This window comes from Nothoprocta perdicaria, unplaced genomic scaffold, assembly GCF_003342845.1.
Source record: "Nothoprocta perdicaria isolate Ctin4 unplaced genomic scaffold, notPer1 scaffold_50, whole genome shotgun sequence".
In the NCBI taxonomy this organism is placed as follows: Eukaryota; Metazoa; Chordata; class Aves; order Tinamiformes; family Tinamidae; genus Nothoprocta; species Nothoprocta perdicaria.
Genome location: NW_020455755.1, coordinates 44,687 through 61,749, shown reverse-complemented (window position 1 = coordinate 61,749; position 17,063 = coordinate 44,687). Strand labels below are relative to the sequence as shown.

The window sequence follows — 17,063 nt, the reverse complement described above, 5'->3', positions numbered from 1 at the left end:
AACAACAACTCAAACAAATGCTACTTTCTTAAAAGTAATTAGAAGGTAAATACAAATATCAAATGTTTAGCATACTTAAATAATACAACTGTGTTATATTAGCTAATGACATTAATATCACTTATAACTAATTGAAGCAACAGATTTTTGAATATAATTGAAAGACAATTTAAATGAATGCTTAACTCCATTGCCAAGATGCTGTTTAAAATAGCAGCAAGAAATAAAGCAGAGCTGCCCTATCTGGACCAGAAGTAGTTTAAATAGTCTTAATTGGGCTTATTAATAGCAACTCAAGACATGAATTGGGATCCTAACAGTTCCGTCGTTGTGGCTTGAGCAGTTTTACAGAAAGTCCACTGCCTTGCAAGGATGTTTTCATCAGAATTCAAACAACCCTTCTTATCTAGTTTAGCTTTCATAAAGCTGTGGCTTTTGCTTTGTTAGTGTTTAAGAAATTTGTTAGACCTTGAAGGGTTAATAGAACTGTACCTATACTTTGCAAAGGAACATCTAAATAGATTTTGTTTATGTTGATCATTTACAGAGCAGCAGCCCTTGCTCTGGCCATCCCTACTGGTCATAGTATCTAATACTATGAAAATACTTACTGTCTTATGCAAGGCATTCAAGGTGGTCCCTTATTATACCATTAGGGCATAATACATTATAAACTACAAATTTGATTCCCTTGTTCACTTGGAAAGCAAGAGACAGAAAGACCTGAGCTGTCAAGAAGAATTATAAATGTGATAGCTGCATAATAGCACAATCAGTTATGTTCAAAGCAGGATGAACCTTATCAGGTCTTACACAGTTCTCTTTCATATAGGCCCATTAAAATAACACTGCTTATTGCCATTGTCTAAGTACAAACTGCTTGATGGGAGATTCTTTGCTTGCCTTCTGATAGCTTGAGTTTCCCAGACTGATGAACAGACCAGAATTTTATGTCATTAGATAGTTGTAGTTTGGTGTTGCTTGTTGCCTGCAGAAAAGAATGGGAGTGCTATTAGCAGCATGAAGTCCACAACATTGATTTTATCAAGTTGTGACTGGTTGTCACACAAATTGCTGAAAAAAATGGTACATGGGGCAGGAGCAATGCTGGGGAGAAACTGCTTTCAGTGTTAAATGCAGTGCTAAACCCTAACAAGGACATGTTTTAATTGTTTTCCATCCATGGGACAGAATGGCAGTATACAAAGTACTGTAACACTTTAATTAGCAAAAGAGGCATTTCTTCCAATATAGAAGAATTTGTTGCCATGGAAACATTGGAACACAGCATTGAGCTGGCAGCTAGCGATACCTTGGCTCAATTTTTTTCCAAGGAAAAGGTGAAATGAGAAGAGAAATACCAAAATTCATGACAATTGATATCAGAACATAAAATCACGTGAAATAAGCTTACTGGGAGCTGTCCATACATTCTAGCACAAGTAATTAACAGACAACCTACAATCTAGTAAGTGACAGAGCACACTACATGCTGGATCACATCACTCAATGAAAGCAACATACATCACTAAGACATCAAGGAAACACTTGAAATTGCTGCCAGGTAGTAGAAGTGAGGTTGATTCAGTTCAGTAAGAACTAAGTGACCAAAGGCATTAGTTTTCTGTTCTGAGGTAAGAAAAGCTGCTGTTTGTTCAGAAATCCAACTTGTGGTTCATTGTTAACCCATGACCTTTCTCTAATCAACAGCATGGAGGCCAAGTTTGACAACAGCACAATGATCTGCTCTATCAGAGACAGGCAGCACTAGTAAAACAAGGAAAAATCCTATGGTTCCATATGGTAAGACTTTTTTTTTTTTAATAAAAGTGTGCAAGGTAGTATGTCTCTCCTGTTTGCAAACAGCAGGTTTTCTCCATGCAGATAAAATCAAGGTAAGTGAAATACTACATTACCTGGTTGATAGTATCTTCATTATCAATAGGAGAAACTTTCATATTGCTAACAAACAGAAGAACATTAGGAGTGAGATTTAAGTGACCTTTTAACATATATGATCATTAGCTTGATACAGGAATTAACCCATAATCATGTCTAATTATTTAAAAATGGGCCTATTGGTAAAAGTTGTTTTTCTGGGATTATGCAATACACATAGAAGTACTCTAGAAAAATACTTACATTTTTATGCTTTGATTTTGATGCAAGATTAGATGTTTGACTTCAATTAATGAATGCTAATCATCAAAAGTTCTAACAGAAAAAGGGCTTTAAGGAATTGGTGTAGTGTCAAGACCACTGACCTTCAGTTTTTATTGTCCCAATACATCTAACTCTCCGTGACAGAACCCTTGCAAACACACCAGCCTGCTTACCATCCTCATAGTACAAGAGGCTTCTGCATCCTTTAAATTTTTGATTTAATGTTTTCATGGGGTATTCATAGGTATAAAGCTAACTAATAAAACACAAAGTCTCTCTTCTTTTAAATGGGCAAGCACCAATTATAGCTAAGTCTCTAATAACAATAATAAAAAAAGTATTTTTGCCAAGCCTGTACTGGTGTTTTTTAAGACAGTGACAGAGATGTACCTTTCTCACATAGGATGAAAAAGTTCCTCTAGCAGGCACAAATCTGATTTTGACAGCAAGAAACATCAAGTCAAGGGCAGCATTTGACAGATTTTAGTAAATCTAAGTCCAACTGCAAATGTAATCTGTTCAAATCTCTTGGAGAGAAAGACTGTGCTACATTAAAGCTGAGACAGTTCTGCACCTGTTCTTCATCCCAGAGTTACAGAGACCATTATACTGCATTTGAATACACCTGAATTGGAGGTGAAGGATGCTGGATTTGGGAGGACATTTAGCAGTGTTTGCCTCTCCTCTCACAAAGCACCTTCAAACACCTGGGAGAAACACTTCAGTCGGCAAATCCTTGAGGAGACAAGTTCCAACTTGCAGTCAAACTCTCTGCAAACAATAGTCCTTACTAAAGAGCAAACAAGACTCCCTAACTAGGTGACACAATCCAACCCACTATCTTTACCTGTAAAGAACTAGTTATCTCAGGGCTTTATTCAAAAATTGAGACCTCTAGCAACCATATTCTGAATTCTACTTACTAGCTACTGCGCAACTCTCTTTACCACCTAGACAGCTATGTTCAGTTCAAGCCCTGGATTCAGATTCATGAGATTTGGATTCAGATTCTGGTTTTGATGTTTTGATGTTTCTCATGTGAATTCAACCAAGACAAAACATCTGTGTCCTATTAAGTAGTTCCCTAGCTCACAGCTCTTTAGTTTGTGTTAGATCTGAGACAAGGGAAATCTCTCTATACAAATCTTCATACAGGATAAACAGAACTATTCAAGTATCTCTGCAACACAAATAACTCTAACTTTCCCAAAGCTGCTAAGTAGAAGTGAGACACTGTTTCAATAAATTGGTCTGCATGCATCAGCAATGAATTTTGGTATATTCTAGAGTCAGATGGGGGCTAGTCCTGAGAAACATGGTGAGAAAGTGATAAAGACAAAGCTTGCTCTTTTCACAGCACTAAATGAAATTTCACAGTTCAGTTTTATGCAGTACTCTGTCCCTCTCTATATAGAGATATTAGTACTTTTTTGATTATTCTATCAGCAGACCATTTCAGTGGAATAGGATGGCAACCTTCATGTCTTGCCTTTCACCTGGTACACTAACCACATTAGTGAAGGAGAAAAAAAGCCGTAAAGATTACAAAAGCATAACATACGTCTTTCTGTTGACAGAGTGATGAGTAAGGACTCTTCAGTGCTACTGCTCTCCCTGATCTTCGGAGTGGGACAGCATCTTTACCAAGCCAGCAAGAAAAACTCCTCCATTCTCTCAGCCGTGTGACCTTCCTCGGCCCAAACAAGGCTCTCTTGCTGGATCTTGGGGTGCCTTTGGAGCTGGCTGCTGGAGTAACACTGTTGTTATGGCAAGGAGTTTGAGGTGAAGTGCCTTTCTTCTTGAAGGAAGTGGCTGCACAGCTGCTTCTGGCAATGGATTTGTTTGGAAAGGCCGCTAGTGAATGTACTGGATTTTGACAAGACTTCTGTATTTTCTGAAATAGATATTGGTAGACACAGCATGCTAAATGAAGACAACAGCCTAGAATTTGGAAGCAGAAAAACATAAGCAGAATCCCTTGCTCTTGATTTTAAGATCAGGTTTAGCCTACCATGAATGCTTCTTAATCCTGCTGTATCCGTTCAAGTTGGAGTCATTTGCTCCCCTAAGTTTTGATATTTGTCAAAAACTGCTTCAGGCATTGCAAAGAAAGATCCTGCTGCTTTTTTTGCAGGAAATAGCCAGGGTTTCTAACACAATTAGAACGCTTAAAAAAAAAACCCCACACTTCTGCCACCAGAAAAAGTATATTAAAAAGTATATCAAACTTGAATTTGTCTTGCTACCAACTACCAGCTTTTGTCAATTTGATTGGCTATAACAGGAAATATGCTAATGATAAAGAGGAAAAACAAACAAAAATATACACACATACACGCAGAATACCCAATATACACTCAGAAACATAATTTTGTTAGCCATGGTCTTATCTACCCACCCTTCTCCTTCTGTCAAACATGAAGCTATAAGAAAGGGTGGGGTTTGAGGTTTTTTTTTAAGAAAAGGAAGATGTTGTTGGAACTGCTCACACTTTCACCTTCCTCCCTGTTCTGCTAGATCCAAAATTTCCCTTTCTATAGCCTAGCAAAGGCTGCTACTGAAGATTTTACTAGTTGACAAATGTAAAACAACTGTTGCACAGTGCCTAGAATAGGAGCTCTGGCATAAAGCATGCTGCGCATCCAGAAATCTAAGTATAGAAGTCAAAGCGAGAACTAAATTGTACCTACAATCAACTGCAAAGACAAAATACCTGGGACACTGTTCCAAAAGTGTTTTTTGCTGTTTTTCTAATACTCTGGAGAGTTTGATACTTGTCTTTTCCTTCCAGACTTTCCCAAGTTGGAGTCTCATGGAAATTCAGCTGTACTTCTTTTAAAGGTATTCGCTTCCTTAGACACATGCATATAGTATTGAGAGAACTGAGAGGCGCCCTTCTTTTGAATTTGTCAGGCACAGGGCTCTCATTCTCATTGATGTCAGCTAGAAGCTGGTGTTTCCGCCAGCCCATTGTAGTCTTGACGTTTTGGAGTACAGACACCATCTTGGTCCAGTTCTCAGTTAAATGTATACCTAAAGCAATCAGAATAAGGAAAAAGATGGAGCAAAATACACCTGAGTAGAAAATGAAGAATGGAAATGTTTCTATGATATACATGGTTACATTTGCACAATGCAGCAAAATTAAAATTGAGCAGACTTTTACTTGGGACTAAGTAACTATCCCACACTTGATCATGTTTCGTTTTGATAAGATAATAATTACTATTGACAAGTTTTTACTGAAAATTTTTACTGGGATGCTACACCCAAAAGGTAAGATCCTGCTCAGGCTGCATTTGGGCTGCTTTCAGACTGGTACTAGGCAGCAGCATAGCAGGCCACTTCCTCCAGAACCCCACATGCACCTAGCACAGCTGCTGCCTCTAGCTCCTGCTGCATCCCTGCAGTTATACCAATCACTCTGGGATTCCTTGCAGCTCTAGCTGAATTTCTGGTACATGTGCAGCATTCATCACAGGCCCAGGTGCCATCCCCCAGACTCATCCAAGCAGTTTCCACTGCTTGAGCAAAACTTGAGTAATACAAGCACTTAATGCAATCTTTACTCTTTTAAGTGGTGTTTGCCTCATGCTCCACAGAGCTCCGGAGTTTCCTAGCCAGGCTCCCTCTGGCCAGCTCCAGCCACTCTAGCAGCACCAGCTCTGCAGTGCATAGGTGAGGCAGTAGCCAGGCTGAGCTCAAGCTAGTACATTATTCCACCCACAAGATATTCAGGGACGAGAGAAGACCCAGTTCTCTCACCTGAGAAACACGGACTGCGACTGGATCTCCGCAACACCGCTGGCGGCCGAGCTTCCCGCTATAGCAACAGAAGACGGAGGCAAGCGGCCGCCACCTCCCTAGATAAACGGCCGCTACGCGCCCGCCGCCGCATTTAAACCACGCACCGCCCACCTCGGCTCTGCGCATTGGCGCAACGGCCCCGAGCCGCCCCCATCGACTGCGCGAGGACCAGCCTGGCACCACCCCCTGGCGGGGCAGGAGCAGGAGCGGAGTCGCCACCACAACCGCCATCACACGCAGGACGGTGAAAGTGTCCGGAGAGCAGGATGCCCAGCCTGGAATCCAGGTCATTGCTCCTGTTGCTTTATGTATTTATTTATTCTGGGCCAAACACTGAATGTTTTTCCCTCCACTGGCACATTCTGCATTTGCTGAGTGGATATGTAATTAGATTGCTCAGTGTTTTAGCAGAAATTGTTGGGGTTTGATCTCGCAGCAGAGAAAGGCCACATACCAAGAATGCAGATTTTTGTTTTAAATCCGCCCCCAGAGGAAAATTAGTACATGACAAATATAAAACATTTATTTCAAGATATTTCCACCTGGAAAAAAAAGAAATCTTGAAAGGGCTGCAGCAGTTTTTTGTTCGTTTGCTTGCTCCCCCCTCCTCCACCTGCTTTTAATTACAAGTTAAACTCAGAGCTGACAACTAGGGACAACTGCTTAGTTAACACAGAACCTAGAGTCATGGGGAAGTTGACCCATGGATGCTGTGCAGTAACACTTATGCTTTGCCATTGTTTTGTGTGTTTTCTTGTTAAGAGTTAAAATTTTCAAGTTATGGTGTTTGTCCCCTTTCAGTGACAAGTGAGAAGTGTGCAGTGGCAAGTGCAGCTCAATAAATATCCCCTACTCATAGTAATGTATTTCATTCCCCAAGGTAAACCTTATCCCACGGTAAGACTTAGGCGACATTGAGATGAGAGTTAAGTGTATTATGAAGGTGTACCTCTCCGTCAATAGCTAAAGGGCATGCAAACCTGCTTTATTTGCAGCTTTGAAGAGCCAACTGGTAGTCAGCCTGATCTGTAAATGTGCTGATGAAAACAGTGGGAGCTAGTTTGTGTTTTGCAGCTGAAGTTAGCGATTTATAATTGGAAAGAAGTAGCTCTCACAATTTCTTTTCTTGGCTGTTTATTGCTCAGCTGCTTGGTCCATTACCTTATTGCCAAAAAGGGACAGGGCAAGAAATACAGCCTGTGCCTGACCTGCAGCTTCTGGCCTGTATTTCTCTCTTTCAGTGGTTCTACTCAACAGTTTGCATTCTTCTGCCTTGCCTTCAGCTCAGCTGGAGTTGGCTTTGGCCTTGTTGCTTTTCTTCCTCCTTTGCTATGACATCACAAAGGTTACCTCTTTGTTCCCTGGCAATGGCTGAACTTTGGCAGGAGGAAGGAAGGACAGCATCAGGAGGTTCAGAAAGCTAAAAGTCATGAACTTTGGAGGTAGAAGATCAGATGTGGAAATGTGCTTGAAGATCTGAGTGCTTACACACTGGATAGCAGAACTGGTAACTTTGTGTGGTTGTTAACTTACCTGTTTTGCTACTACCCAATTGCTCTCCCGACTCACGAGCCTTATATCCTACTTGACTTTATTAAGTTGATAATTCTTATGATAGAGCAGCTTACATTCCTTGTTAGCCTAAAAACAGATTGTACCATAATCCTTGGCAGAGTATTACCTCAGATTATCTAGGCACAGTATCACAAAATCAAATAATCACAGAATAGCTGGGAACAAAATGGAGCTCTGGAGAGCATCTAGCCCTCACATACTCAAGCAGAGTTAGATAAAGTCTAAGATTGGAGTTTCCACAGTTTCTCTGGGCAAACTGTTTCAGTGTTCAGCCATCCTCACAGTTAAAATGTGTGTTCATATTTTCAGATAGAATTTCCTCTGTGTCAGTATATGCGTATTGCTTCATATCCTATCACTGGACACTATTGAAATGAGTTGGGCTTTGATGAGATGCTGCACATCTTGTATGAGCAGAGGGCTGAAAAAGAGTCATTTGTGCTAGTTTTACTTACTATTGTTCATCTTTGTAGAGACCAAAATAGGGGATACTTTTAAAAACTAAGCATCAAGCCCCAAATTATCAACTATTTGGGGCTTACCAAAGATTTCTAGAGCCTATGACTTGACTGTTCAGATAGACTGAAGGCCAAAAAGCTGAAAGATGTGTTGTGTTCTTACTGTGATTTATTTTTAAATCATACATTGCTCTTATTTTTTCCCCCTGTCTTGACTTAGGTTAGACCACAATTTGATCCAAAAACTTGTTTGATCATGACAGCTTGAGTACAGAGGCAAAGGAGGAATTGTTGCTTTTGAATGTGAAGAAGCAATCTTAGCTTTTCACTTGAAAGACTATTCTGTTAGAAATGACATGTAATCTAGCCGTAGCTTTCTTCATCTAGGCTTGGTTCATCACCAAAAAAGAAAACAAACAAACAAACGCCCTCAATGGAAGATGACAGTGACCCTGAGCAGAGCTGCTGGGCTGGTTTGCCAGATGTCTGTCTGAGGCATGTCTTCCACTGGCTAGATGACAGGGACAGATCTCGGGCTGCCATGGTCTGTAAAAAATGGAGTCGAGCCATGTACTCGGGATCACTCTGGAGAACCAGAACCATCACATTCAATGGTCGACCATCAAGGGCACACACATTTGAATTTGAAACTGCTCTGTGGTATGTCAAGAAATTTGGCAAGTACTTGGAACATCTTGAAATCAAGTTATTGAATCCTTACAATGCTGTCTTGACCAGAAAATTTCAAGTCACTATGAGAGGTCTTCTCTCACATTTGGGTAAATGCAACAGCCGCCTCGTATCCCTGAGCATCCAGCACCTGGAGTTAGACCGTGTTGTCTGGAAAAGCATGGTAAGGGCTCAGTTTATAAAGAACTTAGGAACCTTCCTGAAAAGAATGGGCAAACATCTTGATTATCTCAACTTAAAAGGAGCAAGAGTGACATTGGAGGAAGGCTGTCAGCTTCTAAATTCTCTGAGCTACTTGAGAAACAAAAGCTTTATATCAGAAGTCAATATTGAAGATTTCTTTAGTCTCCACCTTCCCATCTACAGCAGTACATTGTTCCACCAAGTTGTGTCTAAGTTCCAAAGCCTAGTCATCCTGACTTTCAATTACAACTGCATCTCTGATGAACTGCTGGACATCTTGTGTAAGCACAGTGCTCATTCTCTCTGTACCCTGAATATCAAATGCCACATCCATGACCCTCATGGGCAAGTGGTCTGGGGGATGTCATGGGCAAACCTGGCCAAGAGAGCTCCCCAACTGAAAGTGAACTTCTTCTTTGAAAGAGTCATGAAGCATGATCACCTAGCCAGGATCCTGCTAGTAGAGATCCCAGTCAGGAGCATCAGTTTACGGAGCTGCTATTTCAGTGATCCAGACTGGACAATGAGACCTACCCTCGTCAACCTCCTCCCAGCCTACAGACATGTTCTGCAGGTAGGGGGGCAGTAATAATATCTTACTGTGATATCACAGGGCTCAGCAAATATTCATACTCATACAGGCCTTCTGCCTAACGGCAGGCATCAATGGGAATGCTTAACCACAGGAGTTCTATGTTCAGAAGGTAATTTTCATAAGAGACAGTCATTTCAGCACCCCAGTAACCATCTTTGTCCAGTTAAAATCCCCATCATGCTGCTACTTACTAATGTCAAGCTAGTGTCAGATTGCCCTCCTAACTTCCTTATCCTCTCATATTTTCTGAAATCTGCCCTTTTGTAGGGAAGTGGCATATCAGGAAAATACATGTTTTGTTTACAGGGCTGTAGGCTGCCTGAAACTACATTTAGAGTTTTGCTCCTTTTTGACAATGTACAGATGTTTTGCAGTATGTGTGAATTAACTGATGCCCATGTTAAGATACATGCCAAAGTTGGTCTAAGCTGATCTTTGTTAATAAGCACCATCCTGTGCATGCTTGATGGAAGCAGATGGCCTTATAACTTTAAGTTCTGTTGCACTGCAGACTTTCCATCAAATACTGCAGATTTGCAAAGCTCTCTAGAAATTGTCTTTAGATGAATTTTTTTTTTTCTGGAATCATTTCTGAAACATGAAGTAATACCATGGCATGAGCTGTGGGTGCGGCACCTTCTGGATGGTATTAAAAGTTGTTTGTCTGAGAATGATGTGCATTGCACAAGAGATCTCCATCTTAATGGTAAAGTGGCAATTATGATAGCATATGCTATTGTAATTATAAATGTGATTCTCTGCTATTGCCAATGTACAGAATTGATCTGCTGACAATAACTTCTGTTGGTAAAATTGGAGCAGCCGTTGTTGATTTATTTGCTTATTTCTGCTTTTAATAACAAGCTTTGAGCTGTATAAGTACTAACAGTGTTCTTTTTTTTTCAAGAAATTAACTCTTGAAGTAAACAATGACCATGAATTGCTGGATGATGAGCTGCTACAGCTTATCTTATCATGCAAGAGGTTGTTTTTTTTGAAAGTCTGGGCATTTCTTAGTGTCACCTTTATGGAGAAGCTTCTACAAAACCGTTCAGAAAAGAAATGCATTTTGACTACCATAAAGGTAAGAACCAGTCCTGCAAAGCTCCTTTTCCTCTCTCCCATCCCCAAAGGCAATTTTCCTTGCCCCCATGTAAAGGTCATTTATGAAAATATTCACAGAATCACCTTCCCTGTATTATATTGCAGCGTGATATGCAAGGATCCTGACTGCTACTCGCAGAAATCAGTCTCTCCAATTTAGGCATGCACAGAATACTGTTAAAGTTAACTGACCCCAGCTATTGCACAAGTCTTTGCTAGGCATAGGGTCCTCTGCCACCTCTCAGTTCAAGCTAGGGATCCCTAGTCCCATCCTAGGCCCAGTGCTTGGGTCTTTGCTTAATTTGAAGCATATGGTTGAATCTCAGGAAACTGCAAAAGGGTATAAATATATCTCACTGAAAAAAAAAAGGATGCTGTATTGAACTGACGCCAGGCTACAGCAGTAGTTAGAGAAAATCATGCTTTCACAATCCTTTGCCTGCCAGACTAAAGCTTCAGTAGATCCTCACAGATCTCTCACAGATCACAGGGTTGTCTCTGTTGTGGGGGCCAAAGGAGTCCTATTCTCCTCCAGAATTCTTTGGTAGAAGATAAATCTGAGTCTTCACTCAGCCCAGAGTGAAAACAGAGTAATAACCTTGGAATTTTGATTCAAACCCAAACAATTTAGCTCCTCTAGCTTCCTTCTTAGTCACAGAGATTTCCTGTTGCAACCAGTTTTAACGGCTGAGCCATGTAGCTGAGAGACATGACTACCATTCATGCACACAGGTCAGGATTTACACAGCTCGACAAGAGACCAGGGAGGAGGATCGGCTGTTGCGTGATATTTACAAGAAGTTCAAATACCTGATTGATTCAGAGCTTAATTATTTTGTCATCACCTACCCAATGGTGTAAGCCACAGAGAGAAAGAAAAACATCCAGTCACACCTGCAAATGATGAACCGATCCTTCGGAGCATATTAGTAAGGCATTTGAATCTTTTCAGCAATGATGCTGAGAGATACCATTAGAACAAGAGGAATGCAAGGGACAATTTTACAATCCTACAAATTAAAATGTTGGATTTGGGAACTGGCCTTCCACGTCTCCACCATTATTTATTCTTGCATTTGCTTTTTTTTTCCCAGCACTAAGACATTTTTCACTATTACATTTGATATATACTGTTTTGCCAGTTCTTAAAACCTGCCATGTCTAGTCCTAAGGGTCTACCCTCTGCAGTCTTCTAATAACCGGCTTATGAGGGAACTCCTACTCTAGCTTCCACAAATTCTGGACTCCATGGCAAAAGATACCAGGGGTTGCACTCAACGAGCAGGAGGAAGGGATGTTCCTTCTTACTCTGTAACTTTATTGCTAAATGAGAGATTTCATCAAATGCTGGGGAGTATAGATATCTGTAAAACAGAGAACTGGGCATGCTAAGTGTCCTTTAATTCCCTCACAAAACTAGAACCTGTAGTGCATTTTTGACTCCAACTTGGTACTCCCTGCCTCTGAGCAGAAGCTAATGTCTTAGAACACATGGAGCCTCATAGTGTGACAGTTTCAAACATTGTTAATGGAAACAGATTCCCTCATTTGCATGCAGAGCACTTCATCAATGTACAGTGTATTCTCCTTGACCTGGATCTCCTCCTCCAAGAGAAGTTGTTGACGGCTTAGACCTTTCAGCTCTGCTTTAGCTTGTGCCAATGTGTCCTTTAACCTAACAGGAAAAGGAAAAAAATAAAGACAGCTGAAAAACATGGATATTTTTCATATAGGATAAGAAACTTAGTGAAAAACCCGCAGAAGGAGAGTCACACAGAGAAATAGCCATGTAACTTCCCCTCAAGTGTCCCATTCYTTAAAAAAAAAAAAAAAAAAAAAAAAACAGTAAGCTATTCTACAAATTTCCAACTCTTTCATCATCCTCCTTACCTCTTAACATTGTTTGTAATTTCTTGAACTTCACTAATTAGCCTGTACTGCACTATGTCACAGCACAGTTCCACATTGGGGCGATGTGTTCTTGCCTCTAAGCGAGTTTGAGCCACTTGAATGGGTCCTTCTTTATCAGATATCGCTTTCTCTAAAGTTGCAATGTTCTTCTCCTGTGAAGCAGTCTCATCCATCACCTTAAAAACCCAACAGAAGGAAGTGCTGCACACTGCCTCTTAAAATAAGAGCATCAACATATTTACTAGCTTTTGTACTAACAATCACAGTAAAACTCATGGTGTTTTAAGGTGTATTTCATCGAAACATTTTACAAAGGTTTTATAAGGATTATTATTCCTTTATTGGAAAGGAAGTGAGCAAGAGTTGGGAATTAAACTCTGCAATTAACTTTTCAATATTCACATTAAAGTTCAGTTTTCATATATCTTATTTGAGGTAGATTGCTCCTGTTTCTCTATGCTTGTAGATTTTGCATTACAATCATGAAAAAAAATCTTGCGAAGGTGAAGATTTTAAAGAATAATAGCTCATGAAACTGACAGAACAAGTTGATGACCCTGTTCCACTGTTTCCACCATTTCTGCTGACTGACCCACCTACCACTCACCATTGCAAGGAGTGTTTCTAGCTTCTGTTTTGCATCTTTGACTTCCTTCACCCTATTTCTAAAAGCAGCATTTACTGTCTCATATTGCTTGCGCACATCATTTACTGTCTGAGAGAGGATGTTGTCAATCAGTGCCCTCAGTGCCAGAGAACTGTTTCTCTGTTTGTCCGCCTTCTCAATATTTGTGTTTGAAAAATCAATCCAGTCTTGAAGGCTCACAGAACTGGAAGAGATACAAAATGAAAGGTCATCAGCTGTCAGTATTAGACTATCTGTGAATTCATAAATCTATACATATTACTCCACAAAATCCAAGTATTAGTGTTAAGAACAACAAAGCACTATTATGAATTGCAGACCCCCAACCAGCATCAGCTGTGCTGGGAATTTTACAGATAAAAATAAAGACTCTCTGCCTCAAACATTTCAGAGGAAGCAAAGGTAGAATGCAAACCAGTGGGACAAAGTCACAAGCAAGTTTGTTACACCATTTGTTTTTCCTGATGAGGGATTTAGTTGCAGGGGTACCCAGATAACTAGTATTTCTCAGGACACCTTTCGTTAATGATGCTTTTATTGACAGATTAAGCAGTTGCTTTTAATGGCAGGTAACTGTTTACACAGTGCATTTACTTACTCTCTCATAGTTCACATACACACTAAAGTAGTCACTAATAATTACGTGGCTGGAGCAACTGTTGGGAAGCCACATCTGCCTGTATATGCAAAAGTAGAAGGTCCAAACAGTGGCTTGTAAGGAGGTGTTTGGAAAGACCCTCAAAAGGTCCCTGTTTTCACTGGATGTATGTATAACCCTGTAGTCATCATTTGCATATGTGACAGATATGCTCCTTTCCCAGCTCAACCTGAGCTACACCTTACATGCAGCCCTGTTCAGTTGCTAATTTTGTCACCTCCCCGCCCCCACCCCGCATATTACACAGACAGTGAAGTATTAGACAGTATAAAAAAATACTGTGATGGACATATAATCTGTCATACAATTACTTTAATTGTTCTGTTGTCATAAAATGCATACTAGCTGTACCAGCTGAATGAATGTTCACTGAAATAACCACTTACTTTCCTTCCATTTTCATTGCATTATTAGCATATCTGATATCAGGTGTGTTGTTTGTCAAGCCAGCACAGTAATCATCAATCATTAAAGCTGTGAACTTGTCCCTCAGATCCATTTCAAGCAGGTACTTTGCTGAACGGTTCAGTCTAGAAGGAAAAGCAACCAGACTCTGAACATAAATTGACTGAACAGCAGTCTTATCCAGCTCTTAACAGCGGTAAGCTTGTCAATGAGCCAGTATCTAAACACTAAGGCTGTCCAAATGATCAGGCATGATAGGCAGTGCAAATGGCTATTACATCATTAGACATCAAAATGTCTAAATTTTGGAATTCTGCATGTATGAATTGTTAATTGCAAAGCCTACAGATCTAGAGCAGGATGCTGCCTCTGCAGAATTGATGGTATAATTCCCACTGTAATTAAAGGCATCCTCTGGATCCTTGGATCACCAAGGATCATGTGCTAGTACTTTCAGTTCTAATTAAAACTAATTTCCTACTAATAATGGTCAACTGGATAAACTAAACTGAGCTTTTACAGCTTGCTTAGCTCTGAAGGCAACTTTGGACCCATGCTCAGCCTAATTCCTAGAGATTCTTAGGAAGATGTTGTCCTGCTTTTCAGCTACCCAGTGGTCAGTTAAGCTCTTTGGCACTTCACCTGATTTGCTCATTGGTTTGTCCCAATGTACGTTCAAGCAAAACAATAACTCCTTTTATGACTTCAGCTTCCCTGAGCAGCTCCTGTTCCACTTCATCATGGACCAAGTCAGTCCCAACTCGCTTCTCCCTAAAGAAAAGAAGGAAAAGCCATCGGCCACATTGTTTAAGTGTTTGCAGTTAACTGAAAATGGTGAAGTCCAGTTTTCCATAACCAAGCCTTTTCCTTGCTACACTGGAAACAGTCATATTTCTATTATAGTCTTGGTTCCCCAGTATTACACCACACAGATCAGACTGTGACTCTACTACGAAGAGAGGTAAGACTTCGGTTTGCCACCTTTTTATTATTTGTTAATGGCTCATTATCTGTATTGTTTCTCCTTTTCATGCTTTTCTTTCTTCATCTCACCTGTTCAGGAGACACTGTTGAGCAATGACAAGTGGCTCTTTGCATCTTTCTAAGGCTTTCTCTATCCTGGTTTTGAAAGTCAGTAGTACCTCTGTCTCATTAACAATCTGTTTGAGCTTGTCATCTAATTCTTGCTTCCAGAATTTTATTTCTTCCAGCCTCTGTTCTGCAGATTGAAAATTGCGAATAAGTGTTAGTACAAGCCCATCTTCTGTGACAGTGTACTGTGGATCAGGCCTTGGCTAAGGATAGAAATAGACCCCATCCTCAGTGAAGAACATTTAGTGCTTTAGGCTAATTTTCAGAGACAGTTTTGCAACCCTGTGTCTGGAAATCGGAATGGAATATCTTTCTGTGTGTTTCAGACCAGTAATTTATCTGCTGTAAAATTGAGAATCTACCTCAAAATATTTTCAAAGTACTTCATTTTTTTTCCTATGAGATCAGGTGACAGCATTTACATGTACTCCTATTGCTAAGTCCATCTTAATCACATTGCTCAAATAACATATGTTGACACTAGCAGAACACATAGGATTACCTATTTTCTTGTTGACATCTCTTTGGGTTTTCTGAGTTGTCTTTTCTGTGTCATCCACCAGCCTCTGACTCTCAGCAGTCGTGCGTTCTGAACTGGATTTCTGAGACTCTGTACTGGCACACTGCATCTTGTTTGCAATGTGCCAGTCCGAGGAAAGATATTTGCCTGGAGCTTGCAACAATTTGGCCATTGTGTTTTGGAATAGTTCTGACTGTAAAGCAGAACAGAGTCACAGGCCAGTTCTTGGGATATGTAACCTGGAAACAGCAAAAGCATTATTTTTGGTTGCAGAAGCTAGAACAGGGAAAGACAAGTCCATGGTGGATGAAAAGATTCTTGGCCCTTTTACCTGCAAAATAAGGAAGCTATGTGAAGACTTTTCCTGTTCAAGGTTCTCCCAAGACTTTGCTAAGAAGATGGGGGGGATAAGATTTGGACTGGGAGAATGACAAAATGGAAGAAAATGGAACTGGAAGCTAGGAGAAAAGAGATACTAAGCACCTTGAAAGTGGAACTGAGAAGACAAAATGAGCCTTCAGTTATGGGATGAGGAAGAGAAGGGAAAGAAGTATTAAATAGACAAGCACAGAGAAGTGAGGGGAAAAAATAATAATAAAAACAACTAAATATAAAAGATAATCTCCCACTAGTTGCAGGAATAAGTTTTAAGAATATGGCTGGAGAGCTAGATGAGATCTACATTGTAATAAGAAATCACATGGTGGTTAGAAATGAAAACGGAGAAAACAGGACCTCAAAAATGAAGGAGGAAATACATCAGATAAATGGAGAAATGAAAAAGCCCAGAGAAGGCTAAAAGAGAACAAAGAATTAAGCCTGCTGGTTGAGTCTTTTAAGTCACATCAGTTTGATTGAATAGAAAATTACCTGTCGTTGCTTATCTGATGTTTATCAGACAAATATTCACCCTCTCTGGTTACGTGCCATGTCTTCAGTTCTCCGTCTTTGGAAGGTTTGCCCCCAACAGTCTTCCAGCTTCAGTCTCCTTGGCAGCAGTACCTGTTCTCTCTTCAAATATGAGACTAAGAATTCCAGGAGGAGGGTCAGAGCAGCACAGAAGTAAACAAACTGGTTGCTATGGGAACAGCAGCACTGCATCGTAGCAACCAGACCAGCTTTTTCTCCCAGCCAACTCAATTGACTACGGCTTCCTTTTCCTCATTCCAAGATAAGCATCTGTCTATCTACCTGCTGATCTGTCATGCTGAACCAGATCTCTTTTTTAAAAAAATTTATTATCTATGTCATTAATT

At 40.3% G+C, this 17,063-nt stretch overlaps 3 protein-coding genes across 6 annotated transcripts; 1 reads left to right on the top strand and 2 right to left on the bottom strand.

The window, feature by feature from the left end:
• Positions 1-166: 166 nt before the first annotated feature.
• Positions 167-6,004, bottom strand: PIMREG (PICALM interacting mitotic regulator). The gene is given in 6 exon segments (XM_026047966.1): positions 167-942; positions 944-988; positions 2,842-2,953; positions 3,739-4,057; positions 4,877-5,196; positions 5,929-6,004. Coding segments are annotated over 5 exon segments (885 nt in total). The 5' UTR covers positions 5,168-5,196; positions 5,929-6,004; the 3' UTR covers positions 167-824.
• Positions 6,005-6,207: 203 nt separating this feature from the next.
• FBXO39 (F-box protein 39) lies at positions 6,208-12,090 on the top strand. Of its 4 annotated transcripts, none has more exons than XM_026047912.1 (4): positions 6,208-6,256; positions 8,224-9,450; positions 10,379-10,555; positions 11,308-12,090. In XM_026047912.1, the coding sequence occupies exons 2-4, from the start codon at positions 8,437-8,439 to the stop codon at positions 11,434-11,436; spliced, it is 1,320 nt and encodes a 439-aa protein (XP_025903697.1). In that variant the 5' UTR covers positions 6,208-6,256; positions 8,224-8,436; the 3' UTR covers positions 11,437-12,090. The 4 variants fall into 4 exon arrangements, with proteins under 4 accessions (XP_025903697.1, XP_025903698.1, XP_025903696.1 ...); XM_026047913.1 differs by lacking the exon at positions 6,208-6,256 and adding an exon at positions 7,299-7,477 and having other exon boundaries at positions 8,391-9,450; XM_026047911.1 differs by lacking the exon at positions 6,208-6,256 and adding an exon at positions 7,299-7,477.
• TEKT1 (tektin 1) lies at positions 12,091-16,882 on the bottom strand. Its single transcript, XM_026047760.1, has 8 exons — positions 16,678-16,882; positions 15,790-16,046; positions 15,249-15,414; positions 14,838-14,966; positions 14,177-14,320; positions 13,094-13,316; positions 12,466-12,662; positions 12,091-12,250 (listed from the first exon to the last, which is right to left on the bottom strand). The coding sequence occupies exons 2-8, from the start codon at positions 15,977-15,979 to the stop codon at positions 12,091-12,093; spliced, it is 1,209 nt and encodes a 402-aa protein (XP_025903545.1). The 5' UTR covers positions 15,980-16,046; positions 16,678-16,882.
• Between the last annotated feature and the right edge of the window lie 181 nt (positions 16,883-17,063).

Coding starts and splice junctions, on each gene's coding strand:
- FBXO39 (XM_026047912.1), top strand. CDS start 8,437: ATGGAAGATGACAGTGACCCTGAGCAGAGCTGCTGGGCTGGTTTGCCA. Junction 9,451..10,378: donor CCTACAGACATGTTCTGCAG/GTAGGGGGGCAG, acceptor TTTTTTTTCAAG/AAATTAACTCTTGAAGTAAA. Junction 10,556..11,307: donor GCATTTTGACTACCATAAAG/GTAAGAACCAGT, acceptor TCATGCACACAG/GTCAGGATTTACACAGCTCG.
- TEKT1 (XM_026047760.1), bottom strand. CDS start 15,979: ATGGCCAAATTGTTGCAAGCTCCAGGCAAATATCTTTCCTCGGACTGG. Junction 14,321..14,837: donor CAAACCAATGAGCAAATCAG/GTGAAGTGCCAA, acceptor TTTTCCTTCTAG/ACTGAACCGTTCAGCAAAGT. Junction 12,251..12,465: donor ATTACAAACAATGTTAAGAG/GTAAGGAGGATG, acceptor TTTTCCTGTTAG/GTTAAAGGACACATTGGCAC.